General features: G+C 35.2%; 1 protein-coding gene across 4 annotated transcripts in view; it reads left to right on the top strand.

Moving 5' to 3' along the window:
• Positions 1-26,012, top strand: part of MAOA (monoamine oxidase A) — a 93,920-nt gene that overhangs the window by 27,593 nt on the left and 40,315 nt on the right. For all 4 annotated transcript variants that reach the window (XM_074214145.1, XM_074214146.1, XM_074214144.1 and 1 more), the window contains one exon: positions 1,731-1,868. In XM_074214145.1, coding sequence (XP_074070246.1) covers positions 1,731-1,868 — 138 coding nt within the window. The remainder of the gene's footprint in view (positions 1-1,730; positions 1,869-26,012) is intronic.

Raw genomic sequence — 26,012 nt, 5'->3', positions numbered from 1 at the left:
CTTTGCCCTTTTGGTATATGTCATCTCAGAAACTTTTCTGAGGTACTTTTACTTATGTCCTTGGTTCTTCCCCTTCTCCTATCCTCTGAGACCTTGCTCTTTCAATTTCCTTAGCCTTCAGCAAAGATTTATTAAACATTTACTGGGTGAAGTGCACTATATTACATACTAAGGAGATATAAAGATTAGCTAAGATAATATCCTAGTTATGGAATTAATCTAATCTAGTAAACCAACTGGCCTGCCATTAAAAGTGAATACACCAATGAAGAGTTTTGAGCAGTTATAGTTTTAGGAGTGTGGACCCACAGAGTATCTTGAATTTGATAAAGTCAGCCCTCATGAAACCAACCTGTGAGTATAGCCCAGATGGGGCTATGATGAATCCTCAGCATATTCAGTAAAGTTATAAAATCATGTCAATTATATCTCCAAAGTACCTCTTACATCTGTCCCCCTCTCTCCACTCATATTTCAGCCTCTGTACTTCATTGTTTCTTGCTTGACTATTATAATAACTTTCTAATGACTCCCTGCCTCAAATTTTTCTTCATGTGATAGGGATTGGACTTGTGATTTTATTAATATGGGGAACTTTCAAATGGCCCTGGTCGTCTTCAAGAATAAAGGATAAGGGGGCAGCTAGGTGGTGCAGCGGATAGAGTGAAGAGTACCTAGAGCCAGTTGGACCTGAGTTCAAATCCAGCCTCAGACCCTTAATAATTGCCTAACTGTGTGACCTTAGGCAAGTCACTCAATCCCCATTGCCTTAAATTAAAAAAAGGATAAACAAAACAACAGCATGGGGAGGGTCAACTGTCTGAGGAAGGATTTGAATCCTGATCTTTGTTTGAGATCAGTTTTTTATCCATTGAGTTTTTGTGTCTCTTGATTCATAGTAAGTTGTGTTCAATTGTTTAGTTATGTGACTCTTTGTGACTACATGGACTATCCTATCCATGGAGTTTTCTGGGTACATAGTACATAAATGTTTATTGGTTGATTGATTCAGGCATCCTCCAGTGTGCTACCAGATTAATCATTTAAGATTTAAGATTAATCATGTGACCTTGGGCAAGTCACTTAACCCCATTACCTTGCAAAAAAACAACAACAAAAAAAGTATATCTCAGGGAAGCTAGGTAGCACAGTGGAAAGCTACCAGCCAGCCCTGGAGTCAGAAGGACCTGAGTTCAAATCCGGCCTCATACACTTAATAATTACCTAGCTGTGTGACCTTGGGCAAGTCACTCAACCCCACTGCCTTACAAAAACTTTTTAAAAAGTATATCTCAAACCATGTTACCCCTTTTCTACAAAACCAATGACTTCCATTGCCTATTGAATAAAACTATAACCTCTTTATCCTGACATTTAAACTTGTCCACAACTAAGTGCCAACTTGTTTCCAAGTTTATCTCTACCTTTAGATAGTCCATATCGTAGCCAAACTGAACTATTTACTCTTCTGTGATGACTTAACTATGTCCTAAAGTCTCTTGCCTTTACTCATACTATTATTTTTGAAAAAAAATTATTTCCCCAATAATATTATAAGCATTGTTAACCCCTTGAGAGAATGGAGGTTCCGAGGCTTTACCTATCATCACAAAGTTCCTGAGAAACAGAGGGCACACAATCAATGGGGAAATCCTTTGTAAAGACTAAAATTATTATTTGAAAAAAAGTATTTAATGAAAATCTTATAATCTATCTTTTTTGTTTTCTAGAATGACTTGGTTGATTATGTAGATATTGGTGGAGCTTATGTTGGACCTACTCAAAATAGAATCCTACGATTATCTAAGGAGCTGGGTTTAGAGACTTACAAAGTAAATATAAAGGAATGCCTTATTCATCATGTAAAGGTAAGCATTTTTTTAGTGAAATAAATTATTTTCATTAGTTATTTGATTTGGAAAAGTATTTTGTTTCAAAAGTTTGTGTGATATTTTATAAATAATATGGCTTTAAAAGTATTGATTTCCTAGTTTATTCTTCCTTTGAGCTTCTGCCAACTTTCTTTTTTTTAAAAAGCACCAATTATTTCACTTTTGACTTTTCAGGATTATTCAGTTGCACCAATCAGTTCAGCCACTCTTTAACCTTTATTTCTCTCTAATTGGGTCCCCTTAATGTGCTTCTTTTTTGTGTTGGTTTTTATCCTTCTGAAGAAGTTGAATTAATCATTTTGTTTTATACTTATCTCTTCCTTTCAATTGTAAGAATTTGAAGGTAAAAGACTTCTCCCCCTTTTCTCCCAGATTTTCTACTTGCTTTGTTATTTCTTTTTCCTGATGGAACATGGGTGGATAAAGCACATCATGGGAGCTCAGTAAATGTCACACTTATCTCAAAGAGTTGACCAAGAAGTCTCCTTAACCTCTACTGTTTTTTAATGGAAAACCAGTTCTTCAAAACTTTAATCACAGACATTTACAAATCCAGTAACCTAGAAAAGCAGCAATAGGTTGGTATGCCAGTTTCAATGAGTATGGTTTATATTTAAGTGAAAGATTTGGAATGTCTTCATCTTGGACCAGGCCATGACAGCCTGAAATCACAAATGCTTGACCTCTTTGTTCTGTTTGCTATTGCTTAGGCAAGAAGCTATTTGAATTTGAGCTACTGGTATATCTACCAAGAAACCACAGTTGTAGCCAATGTTTATCTTCCTCCCTGTGGATAAATGTATAAAAGCTGAGGTCTGGAAATAGGCCCGGAGAAATAAAGAAATAAAGAAATAAATTCAGTTTGACAATGCGGTCCTAGACAGGTTTCCTGAGAGCGCAAATTCAAGTATGGTGGACCAAGACTTTACTTACTCACCTTAGCTTTCAAATGCTGATAATATTTATTCCTCCCCCCAAAAGGATATTTATTCCTCCCCCAAAAAGTCAATGCAGAATGTGTTATAATTGAAAAATAAATAAACTGCAAGTCCGTTGAAAAAGTATAATTGAAAAAAAGGAATGGATTGAAAGTCAGAAGATCTGACTTTTAACTCCAAGCTCTGAGACAGGGGCAAGTCTCTATGCATCAATTTCCTCATCTGTGAAGGGAAAAGGCAAAAGGAAGTTTCTTTTTAGCCTTTAAAACTTCTTTTGCTCTACAATAAGAGATATGAGAAGATGCCACTTTTTACTCTTTTGTTGAGATGAGAGGAAGAATGGAATATTGTATAGTTTATCAGATTTTTTTTGAAGTACTGTTGAATTTTGCTGGATTTTTTCTCTCTGCTTTAAAAGTATGCATTCCTTTTTAAAAGGAATGACTCTTAGGAAAGAGATAAGGGGAGGGATGAAGAAAGAAATCTAGATGATATAAAAATAAAAGATATCCATAAAAATTTTATTCTTTTAAAATTTCATGTTTTATATATGATCATCTGGTGGTCTTGTAATCTGGATTTGGTAATTGTTTGGATGAGCAAAACAATGTTTTTAAAAATGTCATTTTGGAGACAGTCTAGGGATACTGTTGCACAAAAAAAACCCCTAACTTTTTTTTTAGAGGAACTTAATATTCATCTTGAAGTGAGATATAAAGTTTGTAAAAAACAAGATGAGGGAAGGAATTCTTTTCCACCCCTTCTCCACCTTCTTTCCTTTCTTGGCCCATCATCATGCATCTCCTTCCCCTTTCTGAATTCTTAGAATAGCTACAGAGAATATGATATCCTCTATGAACCTGGATCCCATTTATTTCATGCCATTACTAAATTGACATTCAATCAGTCTTCATGTGGATCATCCCAATCTTAAAGAATGCATTACATTTAATTGATGGAAGTGTAATTAAACAAAACAGTACCATTCTATATCTCTTCTTAGTTAATTAAAGAATGGAAAGAAACTAACTCTTGAAAATTTGTTCTTATGTCTCTTATATCACATTTAGTCTTGTGGGACATCATAATTGCACAATTCTATCTTTTTTTAAATAAAATTAATTCAAAATAACCTTTATTTAAAACAAAAAAAGATTTTATACTCACATAATTTTTGTTAGAAAGAGAACTTGAACAGCAACAAATGCATTCAAGGAGAACTTTTATTTTCAAGTGTATCTACAAAACAAGTCAATATTACAATATTTTATAAAAATATTAAGTTTTAAAAAGTGTTTGTGCTAGAGGTTTTTTTTTTTTTCTGCCAACTTTCATTTTTGGTTAGGCTAAGTTCCACATTAAGATTTTAGAGATGAAAAGTTGTTGGAAAGAATATTTAATGTATAAAGAAAATTGATTTGCTCAACAAATTTAAAAATACATAACCATTTAAAATGAATACATATTAAGTTAGTGTTTAATTTCTTTACTATACAAATGTTATTACAAGGAACTGTTCCATTTGTTTAAAACCTAATGCATACCAGCATCGTTTTTCTGGCTTTTTTTCTTTAACAACATTAGTACATAAACATATAATTTTGTTACCCTTTTAAATGCTTAGAAAAATTACAATTTCATAGTTTACATAAAGCCCTTTAAAAGTCTGATATCACAGGTTTAGAGAAGATAAGGGAAAATAATATGATGGCACTTTTCTTAGTAAGATCCATTTGGTAGAGGGATTCATTCCTAAGTAGGTAATATAAACATGGAAAAATCATAATTTTTAGTACCAGAATTCTGTTGCCCATTTATTAAGATTAATTGCATTATTTGCATTAAGATTTTTCATCACATTTTTTTAAAAAGTGACTTGAATTTCAGCCAATACCATAGCATAAATTACACACAATTCTATCTTTCCATTAGATCTGAATTCATTATGTCCTTAGCAGTATCTTGTACTTTACTTAATAAATATTGAATTTAATTAATTAAACGTTAATAAAAATATCTACTGAATGCAAAGTGCAGTGCAGGGGAGATTAAAAAAAAATTTGAATAATGACCTGGTCCTTCCCTTGCTAGAGATAGAGCTAGTGTGGGGAAAGGAAGTAATGAAGAAATAGAATATTATCTATTAAGTGAAACTGAGAATTGTAAAATGCTGAGACCAAGAGGGAAGAATATTCTTGATCAGCTAAGGAAAGCTATAAACTAGCACTTGGTTTAAGTATTAAATTAATAGGTAAAGAAAAAAATAAAGAAGGAAGAAGAGAGTATTCCAGACAGAGGGAAGAATGGGGAACAAAGCATGGAATGCTGAGGGGACATTCAGATGGATCTCTTTGGTGGAAGTGAGGTAAAATATATGCTCACATCATATCAACAATCTATCTTCTTTTTTGATCATGCTTGTCTTTGATGATACATCCTCTATATCAGTTAAAGAAATCAAACATCAGTGGGACAAATTAATAAAAAAAAAAAGGGCAATGTCATTACAGGCTACACCAGGTTACAAGAGGCAGAAGAGTGTTTTGTGAATAGACTAGACTATTATACCATTGTAACAATGATAGAAATACTCCTGCAATCAAAAGAAAAAAGTAGATTTAAAAAAGCACAGGCATAATAGCTGATGTTAATATAATGTTTCAGGGTTTATAAAGAAATCATTTTATTTTTTTTCCTTCCAGATTTAACTTTTCCCCTTGGAGTATATATTATTTTTTCCTGCTTTTGCCTCTTTTCAAAGTTCAGTTGCAGTCTAGATACAGCTATCCAAATAATTCATAAAGAAATCTGTGTTGGGGCGGCTGGGTGGCGTAGTGGATAAAGCACTGGCCTTGGAGTCAGGAATACCTGGGTTCAAATCCGGTCTCAGACACTTAATAATTACCTAGCTGTGTGGCCTTGGGCAAGCCACTTAACACCATTTGCCTTGCGAAAAACTTTAAAAAAAAAGAAATCTGTGTTTCTGAATTTAATAGGTTGTGAACAGGGAGGATATATGCAGAAGAATATTATATTATGTATTATCCTATCCCACAAATAAGGATTCATCCAATTCAAACACTGATATGAACTTGAATTCCAAATTATGAGGAAATGGTTTTAGTTTTAATATAATTTATGTTTCATTAAAATTTGTAAATCACTAATTTCACATGTAACGAAGTTGTTGCTATAAAAGAAATCACAATTAAATACAACTTCCCTGCAAACAAGTTTTAAAAAAACATAATGACTTCATATATCCCTTAATAAAGAAGTTCAAGGAGACATATGGAATTTATAAATATGGCAGTTAAAACATCATTTCAGGTTGATCAGCTATAGGAAGATGACCATAGAAAATTGAATTGACTTCATTTTTTAAATGCAGTTTTAAATGCAAATTTGAAGAATCTCTGACTCCAATTCCAAGTCTTTGGAATTAGAATTGGAAATGCTAACTTTCATCTTTCCTTTCCCTTTAGCCCTCATCTACCTAGTCAAAAGTCTTATGTTTTTTCCCCCCAAGACTCATAAAGAGTGGTAGTTTGCTAGATAAAGGAATAATAAATTGTAAACCAAATGAATTCCTGAGTCCCTGGAAAACATTCATTATAATAGTGGTATTGGAGACATACAAGCAGACAAATATATTCAAACTTTTTTAGCTCTGTACATTATAAACTTTTGAAAATGATCTTTTCTCTTCAGGATTATAGCAGAGCACGCAGAAATAAGATAAATCAAATTAAGCTAATTTTCTAGCATCAAGGCCAGGATTTCCTAACTTTTCCTGGTTAATATTGTACTTCTCCTAATGCTCAGGGATATCTGGATATTTCCTAAGTAGATATTTGGAAGAAACACAGATTGTGTTGTCTAAGGATCAGTTTTCATATTTTAAGCATGCTACTTTCTACCAATCTAATTAAGGATAATTCATTTAATGTCTATAAGCCTCAGGTTTTTTTTTTCATGAATAGATCCTATTGCTTATCTACCCACTTCCTGTCCTGGTGGAAAAATTCTTTATTGAACTGATTCCCATTGCTATCTCCCTCACCCCCCTTCCTCACATTTACTTACTGTTTTGAGTGGTATATTGTAACTCCTTTATCCCCAATGGTCTTGAAAAGGGCATGGAGTTCATAACCTCTAGCCCTCACAACTTAATTCAGTGAACTACTTAGATCTTTTCTTTTATCTAAGATTGATTCTTTATTTCTTCCAGGAAGGGCTTGTGCTAGTGACAGCTTTTAAGGGCTGTTCCCTACTTCTTATGTAGTATACACTAGGGTTCTCTGAACTGGAAGCAGGCATATCAGTTAATTTCCTTCCAGATTAATCTTCTTTATGGTCGAAAATATTTGGGTAATTGTCTGGAGAGGTTACTCAATAATAAAAGAAGGTTGGACTTGAAATCAAGGACTTGGGGAGGGGGAGTAATCTCACTATCTTTTAACATATGCTGCCTCTATGTCCTTGGGTGATTAGTTTATCTTGACTGACACCAAGGGCACCTGTAGAATGAGATTAGACTAGATGGCCTCTAAGGTCCCTTTCAGATTCTAATGCATGATCCTATTTTTATCTACTAAACAAGGATGCTGTTGACTTGGCTTATACTTTCCCATAGCCTAGCTCCAACCATCAATCTCTCAAATAGCCATAGCAATCCTCCTATCCTCCTTACCTGATTTACTTGGAGGAGCAGTTCCAGTTTTGATTAGCCCATGGCACTGGTTAGCATGCAGATTTCAGAATTCTCATCATTATTCTGTCTAACATTGCATTAGCAAAAGTCTAATTCATTGCATCTAGGTGACGGGTAAGCACTTAGTTAAGTTCTGTCAAAGTGAGCTTGGCGGTCTACCCTCTCACCTCATGATGTGCTCAGAGAAAGACATTGCACTGAGCCTGAGCCCAGAATTGACACTACAGGCGTCATGTGTTATGTGTTCTCAGTTTCATTTTTATTTGTTTGTATCTGCAAGGACACACATTTCACAGCTGGCTTGTCTTAATAAAAGTGAGTTGTGATTGTGTTTGGTTTTCCAATCTGTGCCAGTTCAGTTCCCCAGGAGATGTGATTTCCAGGCTTGTGTCATCACAACATACACAGACAGAGAAATTGCCCTTTCTGACTCTTCCATCTCCATCCTTGATACTAAAGGCCTTTGGTGACCTTCAGAAGAGCCCTTCATTAGAGCTATAGAATTATCAGGCACAGAGAAGCGTTTAAAGAAGTTTATCATTTAAAGAATGATTTCAGGTAGGGTTAGGGTAAGGCAATTTGGGGCTAGAGATAACTTAGCTAGTAGATGTAGAATCAATATCACAGAATCTTAAGTTAGGTTCTTGTCCAACCTCCTAGTCAGTCAGTTAATAAGCATTTATTAAGTTCCTCCCAATTTCAAACTTTTAAGTACTGGAGATACAAAGAAAGACACTTTCTGCCCTCAAGGAGCTCACAATTTAATAGATGTGAAAATCAGTAATAGGTGAGAAAATCAGATATGTACCAAAAAACTATCTAGAGGATAAATAAGGAAATAGCAGAGGGAAAGGCTGCCTCCAGAATATTAGCTAGGACTTTAAGGAAGCCAGGAGGCAGAAATGAGGAGGAAGAGCCTTCCAAGCAGGGAGGATAGCCAGAGAAGATGCCTGGAAAAGAGGTTCATTTAATTGTTAGTGGATTAACCTGGAGGCCAGTGTCACTAAAACCAAGAGTAATGGGGACAGGGGGGAGGAGGGAGGGCAAGAGAATATGTAAGGTATAAGAAGACTGAAAATCTGAAGGTAGAGGCTAGATTATGAGGGGTTTTGACCTCCAAGCAGAGTATTTTTTGCATTTGATCCTAGAGGTGGTAGGGAGCCATTGGAATATTTATTGAAGGGCAATGGTGGTGCCATGGTGATACCTACCTCCTAAGAAAATCATTTTAACAACTGAGCGGAGGATGGACTGAAGTGGGAAGAGGACCTGAACACAGATCCCCTCTATAGAATATACACCCCCCAAAATTAGTATTCTACCTTAAAGACCTTCATTGAAGGGAAATCTACCACTTCCTGAAAGCAGCCCATTTCACTTTGGAATAGCCTTAATCAATAGAAATTTATTAATCAAACCTAAATTTGCTTCCTTGAAACTTTTACCCACTGTTGGTTCTTCCTTCCTTTTTTTCCCCACCTTTCTCCCTCCTTTATTCCCTCCTTTCTTCTTTCCTTTCTCCTTATTGTTACAGCTAACATTTCTAGAACTATTTGAAATAACAGTGGTGACAATGTATACTCTTTATTTTTCTTCCTGGAAAGTTTTCTGTTGATTATCCATTCCAGATAATTCTGTCTATTGTTTTAGAGTGATAGTGTTTGCTGTATTAAAAATTGGTCCATTCTGTGTTTTTTAGTGTTTTTAACATAGAAATGAGGTGCTTTGTAAAAAAAAAAACTTTTCCTGTATTTATTATAGTAATATTGTCATTTTTTCTTATTAATAAGATCTATTATATATTTTTCCCATTATGTAGTTTTTCCAATATTGAATCAACACTGCATTGCTGTAATAAAACCAGATAGTATATAATCTTTTCAATATATTGTAACTTCTTGTTGATATTTTCCCCAGAAATTTTAGCCTCAAAAAAACTCTGCTTAAGAACAAAACAAAACTCATTTTGCTTCCTCATCCTCAGGTATTATAACTGATACTGAAAATGCCATTGATATTATAAAAACTCACAGATTTGCTCCATTTCCTATCTTATCCTCCTTCCATTTTCAACTATAAATGCTTTTCTAGCATGTTCTGACTTCGCTGGCTCTCACAAACTTCTTGTGGACTCTTCCTTTTTCAACTGGGTGTTGCTATTTGGGGAGACTAGCTAAAGTGCTAATATTCTTCCATTAGCAAAATGAACTTTGTCCTAATGCACTGTTGGTTGCCAGACTTCTATTTGGCAATAATATCATGTGTTTGCCACTTGAAGGTTTGTCACTGAAAGTTGATGCCAATTGAAAGTTTGCCATTTGAAGCTCTACTTTTAACTATTTTTCCAATTCCATTGTTTGAATTCCATTGAATTCCATTTCTCCATTTCATTGTTTGAATAGATCAGGTTAAAGCTATTAAAATTATATATAGTTTAACTTTCACATTTTTTTAAGAAGTCATTGATTGGGGTGGCTAGGTGGCGCAGTGGATAAAGCACCGGCCCTGGAGTCAGGAGTACCTGGGTTCAAATCCAGTCTCAGACACTTAATAATTACCTAGCTGTGTGGCCTTGGGCAAGCCACTTAACCCCATTTGCCTTGCAAAAAAAAACCTAAAAAAAAAAAAGAAGTCATTGATCTGGGACCATTGGGTGAAACAGTGGATAGAGCACCAGTCTTGAAGTCAGGAGGACCTGAGTTCAAATTTGACCTCATATACTTAATAGTTACTTAATTGTGTGACCTTGGGCAAGTCATTTAACTCCATTGCCTTGCATAAAAAAAGTCTAAAGCAGTAATGATCTGTATGTCCAGAAGACAGAAAATGAAATATACACCATTCACCTCCTGCTAGAGAGGTGATGAGTTCAAGTTGCAGAGAGAGACGTTTCCAGCCTTGACCAAAGTAAGAATTATTTTGCCATAATACGTTGTATACTGTGCTATATTATGTTTATGATGAGTAGTTTTTTGTGGTAGTTGTTCAATAAAGTAGAAGAATTATAAAAGTGTGTAAAAATAAATTTTTTTAAAGAAATTATTGCTCAGAGTTCTGTTACTGAAATGAGTCCTATGTTAGTAAATCCTATGTTTCTTGCTTTATTTTTGAGCATGCTATTTGGTTTTCACTACTTTTTATAGCTTCAAACTTTTGCCTCATTCATGTTTTAATTCTGAATCAAAGATTTCAATTTTTTTTTATCATTTTTACACTATGCCCAACTTCCCATTGAAAACACAGAGCATAAAGTTATGTTTGACTTGGTTTGGAGACATTTTATTAAAAATGTATTTATACCTGTGACAGATTGTCAGAAGCTCTAGCCATCTTCATAGTGCTCTGTTCCCTATATTCATCATGAACCTAGCAAAAGAAGATGATTGAAGAGAAGAAAGAAGAAAATGATCTTTCTTACTGCCCTTGGAAGTTCAGTGAAGTCATATATATTCACTTGAACATTACTTATGAGCTAAAATTTTCCTTGATTTTATAATTTCATAATGACTTCCATTCTTTTTTTTAAAGAATATTCATAAGAAAGTGCTCTTATTTCTGTTTTCAAATGTCATTTCATTGATTATTGAAAAGGGAACTCATTGCATGAGTGTCTGTCAGATGCCTCTAAAAAGTGTTAGAACACCTTTTGCTCCCTTTTCAGATATGAAGAACCTAAACTCAAATCCAGCCTCACACTCCATATTAGCTGTGTGTCCCTGGAAAAGCCAATTTAAGCCCTTTCTGTCTGCCTGTTTCCTCAACTGTAGAATGAGGATAACAATAGCACCCCTTCCCAGGTTGTTGTGAGATAATATTTGTAATGCATCAGGTATTATAGAGTAGGCACTTAATAAATCTTTGTTTCCTTCATTGCTACATTAGCTTCAAGTAAACTAGACCAATGACCATTGATTTATTGGTTGCTTGGTTTGGTTATTTCCTTTCATGGGTCACATAGATAAAGAATAAATAAATAGAATATAGCCTGCTGTTGCTGAAGCTCTCTATACTGTGAACTTGTCTTTTGTTAGGACTGTATGATGAGGTACTGAAGTAGGATTTTTTTGATTGAAGCAGCAGAAATTATATAAAATAAAGTCATAAAAGGTAAAGTCAGTTTGTTGATATGCTTTTTTTCCATTGATGCTAACTTATTCCTATTCCAATAGCAGACCAATCAGATGGATATTATTACCCAAAGACAAGATTTACAAGCTTAGGAATGGCAAAAGTTCCAAGAAACAAGAGATTCTTGGGCAATTGTTTGTGAAATTTTTTTTTTTATTTTTTTAATTTAATATTTATTCTCATTTTGTACAAATAATGTTTTTTAATACATTAATAGAATATTCTTGTTTAAGAGTAAACAAAATACCCCCCTCCCCCAAAAATATAGACTCGCTTGAGCAATAAAGTAAAGGGGAGAGAAAAATTAAAATTGAAATTAAAAAACTAATAGTAATAATTGTAGGTATGGCCAGGTGGCGCAGTGGCCAGAGCACCAGCCCTGGAACCAAGAGCACCCGAGCCCAAATTCGGCCCTGTACACCCAACAATCACCCAGCTGTATGACATGCAAGGTACCCCAATTCCACTGCCCTGCAAAAAAAACAAGAAAAGACCCAAAATAAAATAATAATAGTAGGGGTGGCTGGGTGGTGGACAGAGCACTGGCCCTTGAGCCAGGAGCACCGGGGTCCAAATCCCATCTCAGACACCCAATGATCACCCTCCTATGCAGCCCCAGGCAGGCCACCCAGCCCCATTTGCCCTGCACCCCCCCAAAAAAAATAATAATAAAAAATGTGCTTCATTCTGTGTTCCAACACCACCAACTCTGTTGTGGGTGGATTACATTCTTTATGATCAGTCCATCACAAAAGTTACTTCTGTATTTTTCCACCATTGCCATTGCTGATCACAACTCCCTCCTTTGGTATTTCTCCACTACCATGTACTATATTTTCTCTCTCCTTTCACTCTGACTCTGCTGTAGGATAGCTGAGTGGCGTAGCAGACAGATCCCTGGCCCTGGGGCCAAGTGGCCGCAAACCCCCATACCACCCCTTAGGCCCAGCATCCACCTGGCCCTATGATCCTGGACAGGCCATCCAATCCCAGCCCCATGCAAGAAGTAAAAAAGAAAATGTATTATATCTGACCACTCTCCCCCCATGGTCCAGCCTCTCCTCCTTTATTCACATCCCTACCCCTTCCTCCTGCTCCCCCCTCCTTCTTACTCTAGATGTCTATACCTCATTGAGTATATATGCTGTTTGCTCTCCTAGCCACCTCTGATAAGAGTAAAGGTTCCCTCATTCCCCCTTGCCTTCCCCCTTCCATATCATTGCAATAGCTCATTGTAATAAAAAAAAATCTTATTATATGAAATATCTTGGCCTATGCCCCCTCTCCTTTTTCTTTCTCCCATTCCATTTCCTTTTTTTTTCTATTGACTCCATTTTTACACCATATTTTATCTTCAAATTCAGCTTTCTTCAGTGCTTCAATTATAAAAGCTCCCTCTACCTGCTCTGTTAACTGAGAAGGTTCATATGAGTATTATCAGTGTCATTTTTCTATGCAGGAATACATGCAGTTCATCATCATTAAGTCCCTCATATTTTCCCCCTCTCCTCCAATCTCCATGCTTCACCTGAGTCCTGTATCTGAAGATCAAACCTTCTGTTCAGCTCTGGCCATTCCAAAAGGAACATTTGAAATTCCCCTAGTTCATTGAAAGTTCATCTTTTTCCCTGGAAGAGGACATTCATTTTTGCTGGGTAGTTGATTCTTGGCTGCATTCTAAGCTCTTTTGCCTTCCAGTATATTATATTCCAAGCCCTATGAGCTTTTAATGTAGTTACTGCTAAGTCCTGTGAGATCCTGATTGCAGCTCCACAGTATTTGAATTGTGTCCTTCTGGATGCTTGTAATATTTTCTCTTTGACTTGGGAGTTCTGGAACTTGGCTATAGTTTTCCTGGGGGTTGTTTTTTTGGGTCTCATTCTCAGGGGGATCAGCAGATTCTCTCCATTTCTATTTTGCCCTCTGCTTCTAAGATATCAGGGCAATTTTCCTGTAGTAATTCTTTGAAAATGTCAAGGCTCTTTTCCTGATCATGACTTTCAGGTATTCCAATAATTTTTAAATTATCTTTCCTAAATCTGTTTTCCATATCAGTTGTTTTTTCAACCAGATGTTTCACATTTTCTTCTAATTTTTCATTCTTTTGGTTTTGAAGTATTGAGTCCTGATTTCTCATAAATTCATCAGTCTCCCTGAGTTCTATTCTTTGTCTGAAGGATTTGTTTTCCTCAGAGAGCTTTTTTATCTCTTTTTCCATCTGGCCAATTCTGCTTTTTAAAGCATTCTTCTCCTCAATAACTCTTTGAACTGTTTTATGCATTTGACCTAAGCTGCTTTTTAGAATGCTGTTTTCTTCAGCATTTCTTTGGATTTCCTTGACTAAGCTGCTGACTTAATTTTCACATTTTTCCTGCATCTCTCTCATTTCTTTTCCCAGTTTTTCTTGTATCTCCCTCATTTGATTTTCAAAGTCTTTTTTTAGCTCTGTCATAGCCTGATCCCAATTTCTGTTTTTCTTGGAGTCTTTAGATGCAGGATCTTGTGCTTCCTCATCTTCAGACTGGGTGTTTTGATCCTTTTCGTGATCATAGATAATGTATTTCTCAATGGTGTTCCTCTTTTTTTCTCTGCTTGCTCATTTTCCCAGCCTAGGCCTGGTTTTGGGGTGCTTCCTGAGCTTTTGGGACACTCCCACAAGGGTCTCAGTGTGTGAGGCTCTGTCCTCCCTCCTGGTCTGTGAATGACCACGTGTGCCCCCCTCTGCCACGGGGCTGAGGTGGGGGGGCCTAGCTGTTCTGTGTGGGGGGCTACTGCGATCAGTATCTGAATGTGGTCAGAACCCCAGAGTCCTCTTCCAGGGGCAGAGGACAGAGCTCTGCAGTCCCTCTCCACTCCCTCTCGGCTTCTGCTTCCTGTTCCTGGATCTGGCCTGCCACAACCATGCTGCTTGTTGTATGCCCTGTGGGCTGGGTTTCATGTGCTGGCTCTGGCAGAGGTCTCCCCCCACCATTCCCCCCAAGTTGTGACAGGTGCTCCCCAGGGCGTAGGAGGGGAAACTCCCTGGCTTCTGTGAGCCGTGGCTCCTGGAGGCTGAAGTTCTTTCGCTCTGGCGGGCCGCCCCTCCAACCCTGGGGAACAGAGCCTTTCTGCTCTTTTCCAGGTTACCCTGAGTAGGAGAACTGCCTCACTGGGTTCATCTGTGGGTTCTGTCTCTCAAAAATTCAGTCAGAGTCTTTAGTTTATAAATTCTATGAGAGATCGCCTACAAGATGATCCTTTCTTGTTGCAGTCTTGGCTCCGCCCCTCTGAAAAATTTAAGAGGTAAGCCATTGTGTCAAGATTAGATCTAGGGGTAAGTAAAATCAGAGTAGGAAAAATGAAAGAAGAGAGATGAGTCAGAGGACATGAGGTCACATCAAAGGCAAAGAGTATGTTAGTTGTGAGCATTGAAAAGTGGAAGGACGGGGTTAAGGTTGAATTAGTTGGCCTCTGAGGACTCTTCTGACTTACAGGACTGTCTTTTAATAGCTGACTCACAATCTTCCTCTCCTTCCCAGCCCCTAACAGAATCCTTGAGACATTTAATATACCGGTGCCCCATCTAACAACCTGACCTCTTAGTTCATTCACATCTTCCTCTCCAGTGACCTTCTCCTCCACATTGATTTATCCACACCATAGCATGTGTGGCTTCATCTCACTGTCTTTTTAATTCCACTACCTCAAGAGTCTGAAACTTAAAAATTCTACTCTTCAACCATAACTTCCTTTTCTATACACTATAAAACTCTCCAAAATGCTGCTAAATATTAAAAAAATAGACAGATGAATTTGTCTGCAAAATATATGACTTGGCGTTCATCACCAAGAACATTCTAGAAAATATTATTAAAGGAATAGAAGCAAAGTGATCAAAAGGAGAGTTTTGCCATATCCTAAATTCATGTCTCATTTTGATAGGGTTACTAGACTAGTTATATTATGGAATACTGCAAAATAGTTTACCAAGATTTTAGTAAAGTGTTTTACAATCTCACATTCTTTCCCTCTGGATATGATGGAAACATATTGGCTAGACACAGTATGGTGAGGTAGATAATAGAATAGGCTCGATGGCTACTCAAAACATCATGATTAATGATTCAGTGTCAGCCTGGAAGGAGATCTCCAGTGCTGGGGATCTGATTTTGATTCTGTATTATGTGTGTGTATATGCATATGCTTATATATATATGGACATGTATCTATATAATCACTTGTATGAAGGCATAGCTTGCATACTTGTGAAAGCTGCAGATGGCACAGAACCAGTAGGAATTGCTTTCCTGCATGATAGGATTAAAAAAAAACCACTAGGGGTGGCTAGGTGACACAGTGGATAGAGCACTGGCCCTGGAGTCAGGAGTACCTGAGTTCAAATCCTGCCTCAGACATTTAGCTGTGTGGCCTTGGGCAAGCCACTTAACCTCATAGCCTTGCAAAAACCTAAAATAAAAAAAAAAAAACAACTCAAACTAAAACAATGGAGTGAATTTTAATAAGGTACTTTTTTTTTATTAAAGATATTATTTGAGTTTTACAATTTTCCCCCCCAATGCTACTTCCCCACCCCACCCAACTCCCCAGGGAAAGCAATCTGTCAGTTTTTACTTTGTTTCTGTGTTGTACATTGATCCAAATTGAGTGTGAAGAGAGAGAAATCATATCCTTAAGGAAGAGATAAGAAGTCTAAGAGGTAACAAGATCAGACAATAAGATATCTGTTTTTTTTTTATCTAAATTAAAGGGAATAGTCCTTGAACTTTGTTCAAACTCCTTGGCTCTTTATCTGGATGCAAATGGCACTCTCCTTTGCAGACAGCCCAAAATTGTTCCTAATTGTTGCACTGATGGAATGAGGGAGTCCTTCAAGGTTGAACATCACCCCCATGTTGCTGTTAGGGTGTACAGTGTTTTTCTGGTTCTGCTCATCTCACTCAGCATCAGTTCATGCAAATCCCTCCAGGCTTCCCTGAAATCCCGTCCCTCCTGGTTTCTAATAGAACAATAGTGTTCCATGACATACATATACCACAGTTTGCTAAGCCATTCCTCAATTGAAGGACATTTACTTGATTTCCAATTCTTTGCCACCACAAACAGGGCTGCTATAAATATTTTTGTACAAGTGATGTTTTTACCCTTTTTCATCATCTCTTCAGGGTATAGACCCAGTAGTGGTATTGCTGAGTCAAAGGGTATGCTCATTCTTGTTGCCCTTTGGACATAGTTCCAAATTTCTCTCCAGAAAGGTTGGATGAGTTCACAGCTCCACCAACAGTGTAATAGTGTCCCAGATTTCCCACAACCCTTCCAACAATGATCATTATCCTTTCTGGTCATATTGGCCAATCTGAGAGGTGTGAGGTGGTACCTCAAAGAAGCTTTCATTTGCATTTCTTTAATAATTAATGATTTAGAGCAATTTTTCATATGGCTCTGTATTGCTTTGATCTCCTCATCTGTAAATTGCCTTTGCATATCCTTTGACCATTTGTCAATTGGGGAATGCCTTTTTGTTTTAAAAATATGACTCAGTTCTCTGTATATTTTAGAAATGAGTCCTTTTGTCAGAATCATTGGTTGTAAAGATTGTTTCCCACTTTACTACATTTCTTTTGATCTTGGTTACAGTGGTTTTATCTGTGCAAAAGCTTTTCAAATTAATGTAATTGAAATCATCTAGTTGGTTTTTGGTGATGTTCTCCAACTCTTCCTTAGTCATAAACTGCTCCCCTTTCCATAGATCTGACAGGTAAACTAGTCTTTGATCTTCTAATTTGCTTATAGTATTTTTTTTATGTCTAAGTCCTGTAACCATTTGGTTCATATCTTGGTAAAGGGTGTTAGGTGTTGGTCTAATCTAAGTTTCTTCCATACTAACTTCCAATTTTCCCAGCAGTTTTTATCAAAAAGGGAGTTTTTATCCCAATAGCTGGACTCTTTGGGTTTATAAAACAGCAGATTACTATATTCATCTCCTGCTTTTGCACCTAGTCTATTCCACTGGTCCACCACTCTATTTCTTAGCCAATACCAAACAGTTTTGATGACTGATGCTTTATAATATAATCTTAGATCAGGTAGGGCTTAGCCCCCTTCTTTTGCACTTTTTTTCCATTAAGCTCCTGGCAATTCTTGAGTTTTTATTTTTCATATGAATTTACTTACAATTTTTTCTAATTCATTAAAGTAATTTTTTTTTTGAATTTCGGTTGGCAGGGTACTAAACAGGTAGTTTAGTTTTGGTAGAATTGCCATTTTTATTATATTAGCTCTGCCTATCCATTAGCAAGTTGATATTTGCCCAGTTATTTAAATCTGATTTGACTTGTGTGAGAAGTGTTTTATAATTGTTTTCAAAAAGTTTCTGAGTCTGTCTTGGCAAATAGACTCCCAAGTATTTTGTCTGAGGTTACTTTGAATGGGATTTCTCTTTCTAGCTCTTCCTGCTGTTTCTTGCTAGACATATATAGAAAAGTTGAGGATTTATGAGGGTTTATTTTATACCCTGCAACTTTGCTAAAATTGCTAATTGTTTCCAGTAGTTTTTTGGATGATTTCTTGGGATTCTCTAGGTAGACCATCATGTCATCTGCAAAGAGTGAGAGTTTTGTCTCTTCCTTCCCAATTCTAATTCCTTCAATTTCTTTTTCTTCTCTAATTGCTGAAGCTAACATTTCTAATACAATATTGAATAGTAGTGGTGATATCGGCACCCTTGCTTCACCCCGATCTTATTGGGAATGCCTCTGGCCTCTCTTCATTGAATATAATGTTTGTTGATGGTTTCAGATAGATACTGCTAATTATTCTAAGAAACAGTCCATTTATTCCTACACACTCTAGTGTCTTTAGTAGGAATGGATGCTGTGTCTTTAGTAGGAATGGATGCTGTATTTTGTCAAAAGCTTTTTCAGCATCTATTGATATGATCACATAATTTCTGATAGATTGGTTGTTGATATAATTGAGTATACTAACAGTTTTCCTAATATTGAACCAACCCTGCGTTCCTGGAATAAATCCTACTTGATCATAATTTATTATCCTAGTGATGACTTGTAATAGTTTTGCTAAGATTTTATTTAAGATTTTTGCGTCTATATTCATCAGGGAGATAGGTCTATAATTTTCTTTCTCTTTTTTAACTCTTCCTGGTTTAGGTAACAGCACCATATTGGTTTCATAGAAAGAGTTAGGCAGAGTTCCATCTTTCCCTATTTTTTCCAAAGAGTTTATATAGGATTGGAACCAATTGTTCCTTAAATGTTTGGTAGAATTCATTCACTTGTGAATCCATCAGGCCCTGGAGATTTTTTCTTAGGGAGTTCAATGATGGCTTGTTGAATTTCTTTTTCTGAGATAGAGTTGTTTAGGTATTTTATCTCATCTTCATTTAACCTGAGCAACTTATATTTTTGTAAATATTCATCCATTTCACTTAGATTATCAAATTTATTGGCGTAGAGTTGGGCAAAATGATTTCGAATTATTACTTTAATTTCTTCCTCATTGGTGGTGAGTTCACCAATAAGGTAAAATTTAATAATCGTCTTACATATGTATTCAGAGGATAAACTTTATAAGTACAGGAAGTGGGAGCCATGTCCAGATAACTTTTATTTTTAAATGCTAATAGCTAGTATTTTTCTAGAATTTTATGGTTTTTGAAAGCCTGTTTATATGAAAATTTCAATTAGTCCTCATATTTAATATGGAAAATATATTATCCTTATCTTTTGTTGTTCTTTAGTCATTTTTAGTTTTGTCCAACTCTTCATGTTCCCATTTGGGCTTTTCTTGTCAAAGATATTGAAGTAATTATGCCATTTTTTTCTTTGACTCATTTAACATGTTTATATGTTTACTGTGGAAAACAGTATTAAATGACTTGTCCAGGGTCACACAACTATTAAGTGTGTGAAGTCAGATTAGATTTTTAGAAGTTCCTTACTTTTAAGTTTAACTTTTAAGTTTAACACTGTATGATGTCACTTTGCTAACTTGGTAAGATTCAAGTTCAATTTGAATCAACTATGTGATAGATAGGAACTAACCCCTCTCCAAAATAAATCAAAACAAAAATATTCTGTAAGGTTGCCATAAAGGAGGGGACTCTGTGTCCAGGATTAGAGTGTTATGATCTTGCTGCACTGATCACATTGCATCCAGAGTCTTGTGTTCAGTGCTGGACTCTTCATTTTAGAAAGGAGATTAGTAAGCTAGTGAACATCTTAAACCAGGACTACTAGGAAGGTGGATGTGATGATTGTAATTATAAGTATAGAGGATACTTCAGTTATTTGAAGTGTTATTTAAATTTCAAAAGGTAGCTAAGAGTGCTAGGCCCTGTCTGACCTCAGACACTTACTAGCCTTGGATAAGTCACTTAATTCTATTTACCTCAGTTTCTTCATTTGTATGATGAGCTGGAGAAGAAAATGGCAAATCAATCCAATATCTCTGCCAAGAAAAGTCCAGATGGGGTCTTGAAGACTCGATTATGACTGTAGGAAATAAAGAACAAGCCATGTGGAAGGACTTAAGCTATAATAATTTCATAAGAGGTTAAAGTTGCAAAAAAAAAAAACCAAACAGCAGTGACTTCTTTATCATAAATCCTTCAGAGTTGTTTTGGGTCACAGCTTTACTAAAAAAAAAAAAAAAAAAAAAAAAAAAAGCTAAGTCATTCACAAATGATCATCCTGCAATCATATTGGTATATGGTACATTTCCCATTGCATCTGCTCATATAAGCTTTCACATAGCTTTCTAGGAAAGCTAACACTTCTAATTTAATATTGAATAATAGTGGTGATAATAGGTATCCTTGTTTCAACCCCAGATCTTAGTGGGAATTCTTCTAACTTATCTCTGAAATATACAATTCTTACCAGTCTTTTTAGATAGATATTGCTCATTATTTTAAGGAAAATTCCATTTATTCCTACGTTTTATTGTGTTTTTAATAGGAAGGATGCTGTGTTTTGTCAAGCTTTTTCAACATCTATTGAGATAATCTTCTGATTTCTGTTAGTTTTGCTATGGTCAGTTATGCTGATTGTTTTCCTAATACTGAACCATCACTGCATACCTGGTATAAATTCTACCAGAATGTATTATATTATCTTAGTGATAAATTACTGTAATTTCCTGATAAATATTTTATTTAAAATTTCTGTATCAACATTCATTGGGAAATTTGTCTATTTTATTTCTTTGGTTCTTTCTGAATAAGATATCAGTACTGAATTGGTATTACAAAGAATTTGGTGGGACTCCTTTGCCTATTTTTTTCAAATAGTTTATACAGGATTGGAATTAATTATTCTTTGAATGTGGAATTCACTTGTAAATTCATCTGGCCCTGGAGATTTTTTCTTAGGTAATTCAATGATGGCTTGTTCAATTTCTTTTTCTGAAATTTCTCTTAATAACTGCTTTGGTTGTATTTCACAAGTTTTGGTATGTTGTCTCATTATTGTCATTAGATATCATTATTAACTTGGATGAAATTATTGCATTATTTCTATGGGTTTTTTTGTTTAATCCACTCATTCTTCAAAATTAAGTTATGTAACTCCAAGTTTATCTTACAACTTCATGGAAAAAGTCTTAGAATAGTTTTGAGACCACAGCAAAGACTCTCCTTAAAACATTTTTGCGCATAATTCCATGCATGTTTTTATTTATTGCTAAAATATTTATACATTTATAAATATTCTGCTTGAGCATCCAATAAAACATGCAGTTTTCTATTTTTAAAGGAATAATACTATTAAAGGGTCACAAATGCAACAATCTGTGTTTCAAAAATCCTAATTATAAAATTGTGGGATGCCATTTTATGGCATTTATGGTAGGCAAACTGGACTAATTTAAATGAGATGTTAAATCTTTAGAGAATTATCTGAGATCCAGAGAGGGTGATAATTTAACTGGGGTCAAATAGTTGGTTAAGCATAAGATGTAAAATTGAAATCTTCCAAATCTAACATTATCCACTATTCCAGGATGCATTCTATAAGCACCAGTACTCACTTTAAAATCTCTTAATGACGCTAATATTTCAGTTTTTCTCAAATCAATTAAGAAGAACTATTTGAAGGTATTTCAGTTTTTCTCTCACTTCATTTTCTTTCATTCCTCTGAACTTCCTTCATCATGCCCCAAATAGCCTTCTCTTTCAAAAAAGTTCACTCTACCCTGGAAATTCACTTTGCTCTGTACCCTTCTTGCACCTGGTCCCCCTCTTCTCTATTTTATGGAAAATGCTCAAATCAATCACATCTTCATTTTTCGCTAGATTCCACTGTTTGGTTTTCCCCACTATGACATACTTTATATTTCTTTATGGTAGAGACTTTTTAATTTGTAATCCTCCCCCCTTCACCCTGTGCTTTTAACCCAGGCCTGGCACATGGTTGATGCCTAATGAGTGCTTCTTGACTTGACCTTATACCTGACTCACCTTATATAAACCTAAATTAAGACAGTTACATGGCTATGTTTGTATGTGTTTGAAGATGTAAAGCAGTGACTGTTGACCTAGACATCTACATGCCACCTCAATAATTTACTTTTCCTTTGGCATTATTTGATAGCAACATTTAAACATCAGTAATCTTTTTTTAATTAAAGATTTTATTTATTTTGAGTTTTACAATTTTCCCCAATCTCACTTCCCTCCCCCCACAGAAAGCAATTTGTCAGTCTTTACATTGTTTCCATCTTGTACATTGATCCAAATTGAGTGTGATGAGAGAGAAATCATATCCTTAAAGAAGCATATAGTATAAGAGACAACAAGGTCAGACAATAAGATAGCAGTTTTTTTTTCTAAATTAAAGGGAATAGTCCTTGATATTCAAACTCCACGGCTCTTTATCTGGATACAGATGGTATTCTCCATTGCAGACAGCCCAAAATTGTCCCTGATTATTGCACTGATGAAATAAGCGTGTCCATAGGTAATTAAAAAAAAAAAACATTGTGCTTTTATGATGAATAAAGGATGGGAACAGGATAGAGAGTAATACTGAAAGATAATTGAGTCAAACACTTTATCTTTCATAATTAGAAACCCCTCACCTCTATTTAAAAGAACTATCTATCTCAAGTAGTGTAACAGGTTAATAATTCACTTGTCTTTGCTGTATCATGAAATCTGGTGTTAAAAAAAACTCATAAGACTGCAGTTTGGAAAAAAAATTAGTTCAAAATCTAATGGATATTCAATTATTTGCCTCTCCTTGTAATATAAACTAAAAGAAATTTGACAAAATGACTATTTATTCAATGTCTGTAAATACAGCCTTAAGTATTGATCATTTGTTATGTAGATCATTTGTTATATAAGTGATCAACAACATATACTAAGATCTTATATTCCACACTATGAGTTTGGGAAAAGAAATCACTACAACCTTTTCTAGAATGACTTTATATTGCCATTATTGATAAAAGCTTACAATTCTGATTGAGCTGTTCTTAAGTGCTCCTGAAATGCTTAAAAAAGGTATTTTGATCATAGATTTGCAAGGTGGCCCAGTGAATAGAACATCAGTCCTGGAGTCAGGATTACTAGACCCTTGACACTTTTTAGCTAATGATCCTGGATAAATTATTTAACCTCTGTTTTCCTCATCATAGTGCTATATAAATATTAAGCTATTATTAATTGATATTAATTTCATCATTAGTAACATAATTACTATCCTCCCACAGGAAGTTGCACTTTCATAAGCCTTCTGCTCTGTATCTCAATAGCAAATTCACAAAGTAACTTGTTATTAATAATGTTAATGTTAAAATGACATTATTATAAAATGTTTAATTGGATCTTATTGAACCTATCTTACATGTTGCATATATTTTGTTAATAGAATCATGTGGTATAATGATTTTTCTTGTTCAATAGATTTCCTGCAAGTTTGTGTCAGTGGCAAAGTTTAATATTTGTGTTTTACTTAGTATTTGTGTTTTACTTAGTTGGAATATATCAAATCTATAATGAATTTTTCTCTCTTTTTTGCCTCAAGAGAAGTATTATTTAAGTGAGAGGTACTGTGATCAGGCAAAATTTAGAACAGTTACAGTGGATTGCTTCTCTTCTCCACCCCCCCAGTTAATTATGCTGCTTATTATCATAAAATAAATAAGTTTCAAATTCCTGCTTCTGCAGAAACACAATTAAATTTTGTTTTAGAGTTTGTTTTTAATAGAATGCTTGGAGATTTATGTTTATCTTTATAGTACCATGTTATGATGGAAATACTCAGGATTTTCATTGTCTACAGCTTCTGGACTGTTCTGTAACACAGTTTGATTAAAAGTCAAGCAACTCATAGAATTGAATGAAGAAACAATTTGATATGACCCATCAGAGCTTTTGCTGCCCTGCTCCCATTTAGTACCCAGAACCTCACAGAGAGCATGAGATAGGTATAAGAGAAGGGTGATGATGTTGTGTGTACATGTACGATACATGTTTAGAGGACTTTGCAATGAGAATTTTTTCATTATTTAAGAACCCAGGTTCTACAAAAAATACAGTTTATCTTGTTAGTAATCCATCTCAGATAACTGACTTTTCAGTATTTATTTTGTTCTTTACACAGACATTTTATTCATGGTTACTATGCCAATGACTGAAATCAGACTTTTTTTAGGGCGTATGTGTCCTGGAATCCTAAGTAAAATGTTTGAACCAAATGGTGAAGGCTATTTGTTTGATTTTTGTTTGTATTAGTCAGACCTAGCTGTAACTGATATTAAATAGATTTATTCCTTTTCAATTTGTGTTAACATGTTTCTTTTAACTCATAGGGAGATCTTTCTGTTATCCTTATTGAAATTATTAATTTTTTCTTTCACAGCCCTTAACTAGGAGGTTTTAGATAACTACAATGTTAAAGCTTGCAATATCTGATAATCATTTTATTGCCATCATTCTTTCTTCTGATCCCACAGTATGCCTTGTATCTCTCCCATATTCTTCCTTCCAGAAAGAACAGTGAAGCACACCATGGCAACCAGCTGTACTGTAGCCGTTGGTGGACCTCTCATTATGTTACTTTAGAAATTAATGTTTTGGCATAGATTTTGCTGGGAAGAATGCCTAACAGCACATGGTGTTTACTCTTGAACTATGTTCCAGTTCTGTAGAATAAATACTTGAACTATGTTCCAGCTCTATAGAATAAATAGATAATAAATTCAATGCACTTAAGTGCAATATAATTTGAAAAGAGGGGGCTTCAATATTCAGGGGGAAAATAGAAAAGTCTCTATGCAAAAAAATTATTGAGTCTTAGTTAAACATAAAAGAAGAGCAAGACTCTACAAGTTGGGAACCAGGACTTAGATATAAAGTCAGGACAGAGAGTCATGTGTGAGGAGCAGTAAAAAAGCCAGTGATGTCCAACGAGACTGGAAAGATTGTTGAGAAAAGTCTGTGAAGGGCTTTAAAAGCAAACTTAGTTAATCTTAGTGATAATAAATAGCTGCTGAGTAGTTATACTGAGAAGAGAATTCACAGGGTTTAGATCTGTGCACTTAGTTAATCTTAGTGATAACAAATAGCTGCTGAGTAGTTATACTGAGAAGAGAATTCACAGGGTTTAGATCTCTGCTTAAAGAATATCACTTGGGTTGGACTGAGGAGAGTTTTGAAACAAAGAAATCCCCTCAAGCACTATGTACTCCAGCCAAATTCTATTTGTACATTCTCATTTCCTATCACCATGTATCTAGAAAGGTGTTCTCTCTTTCCTCTAATGTAATTTCTTCTCATGTCTTCTTTTTTAGGAGCATTATAAGGTTCATCTCAAATATTCCCTCCTTCAAAAGAGCTTTACTGATTTCTCCACTTATTAGTGTGCCCATGTATAACTGTATACTTATTTTGCATAAATTCTATGTGCACTTATCTGTGAATATGTTGTAACCTCCAGTTGATAAATTATTTAAGGTCAGGGATGGTCATACTCTTCTATTTGTATCCTTAGTGCCTCACACAGAGTAAATTCTTAATTTTTTGTTGTTTGACTGCATCCTTTGTCTTGTGCTATCAGGTTGTTTAAGTGGTTAGAGTAAAGGTGATAATGTTGAATTAGAAGAAAAAGATGAAAAGACTGGGCAACTCTAGCCAAATCTGTCAACTCTGAAAAATGCAAAATGAACAAAAGTAAAGATTTAACTATTATCATTTTTAGAGAAATTTGATCAACATTTAACACTGACTTGATAAAAAAAATAAGGAAACCAAAAAAGCCTAGAAATGGTCTTATACAGCAAATACTTAATCATATTGACAAGAAAAGAAACATGGCAGCC

Source organism: Macrotis lagotis, chromosome 1 (genome assembly GCF_037893015.1).
Source record: "Macrotis lagotis isolate mMagLag1 chromosome 1, bilby.v1.9.chrom.fasta, whole genome shotgun sequence".
NCBI classification, from domain to species: Eukaryota; Metazoa; Chordata; class Mammalia; order Peramelemorphia; family Peramelidae; genus Macrotis; species Macrotis lagotis.
Note: the sequence above shows the minus strand (reverse complement) of the source record. Positions and strands in the feature narration are given on the sequence as shown.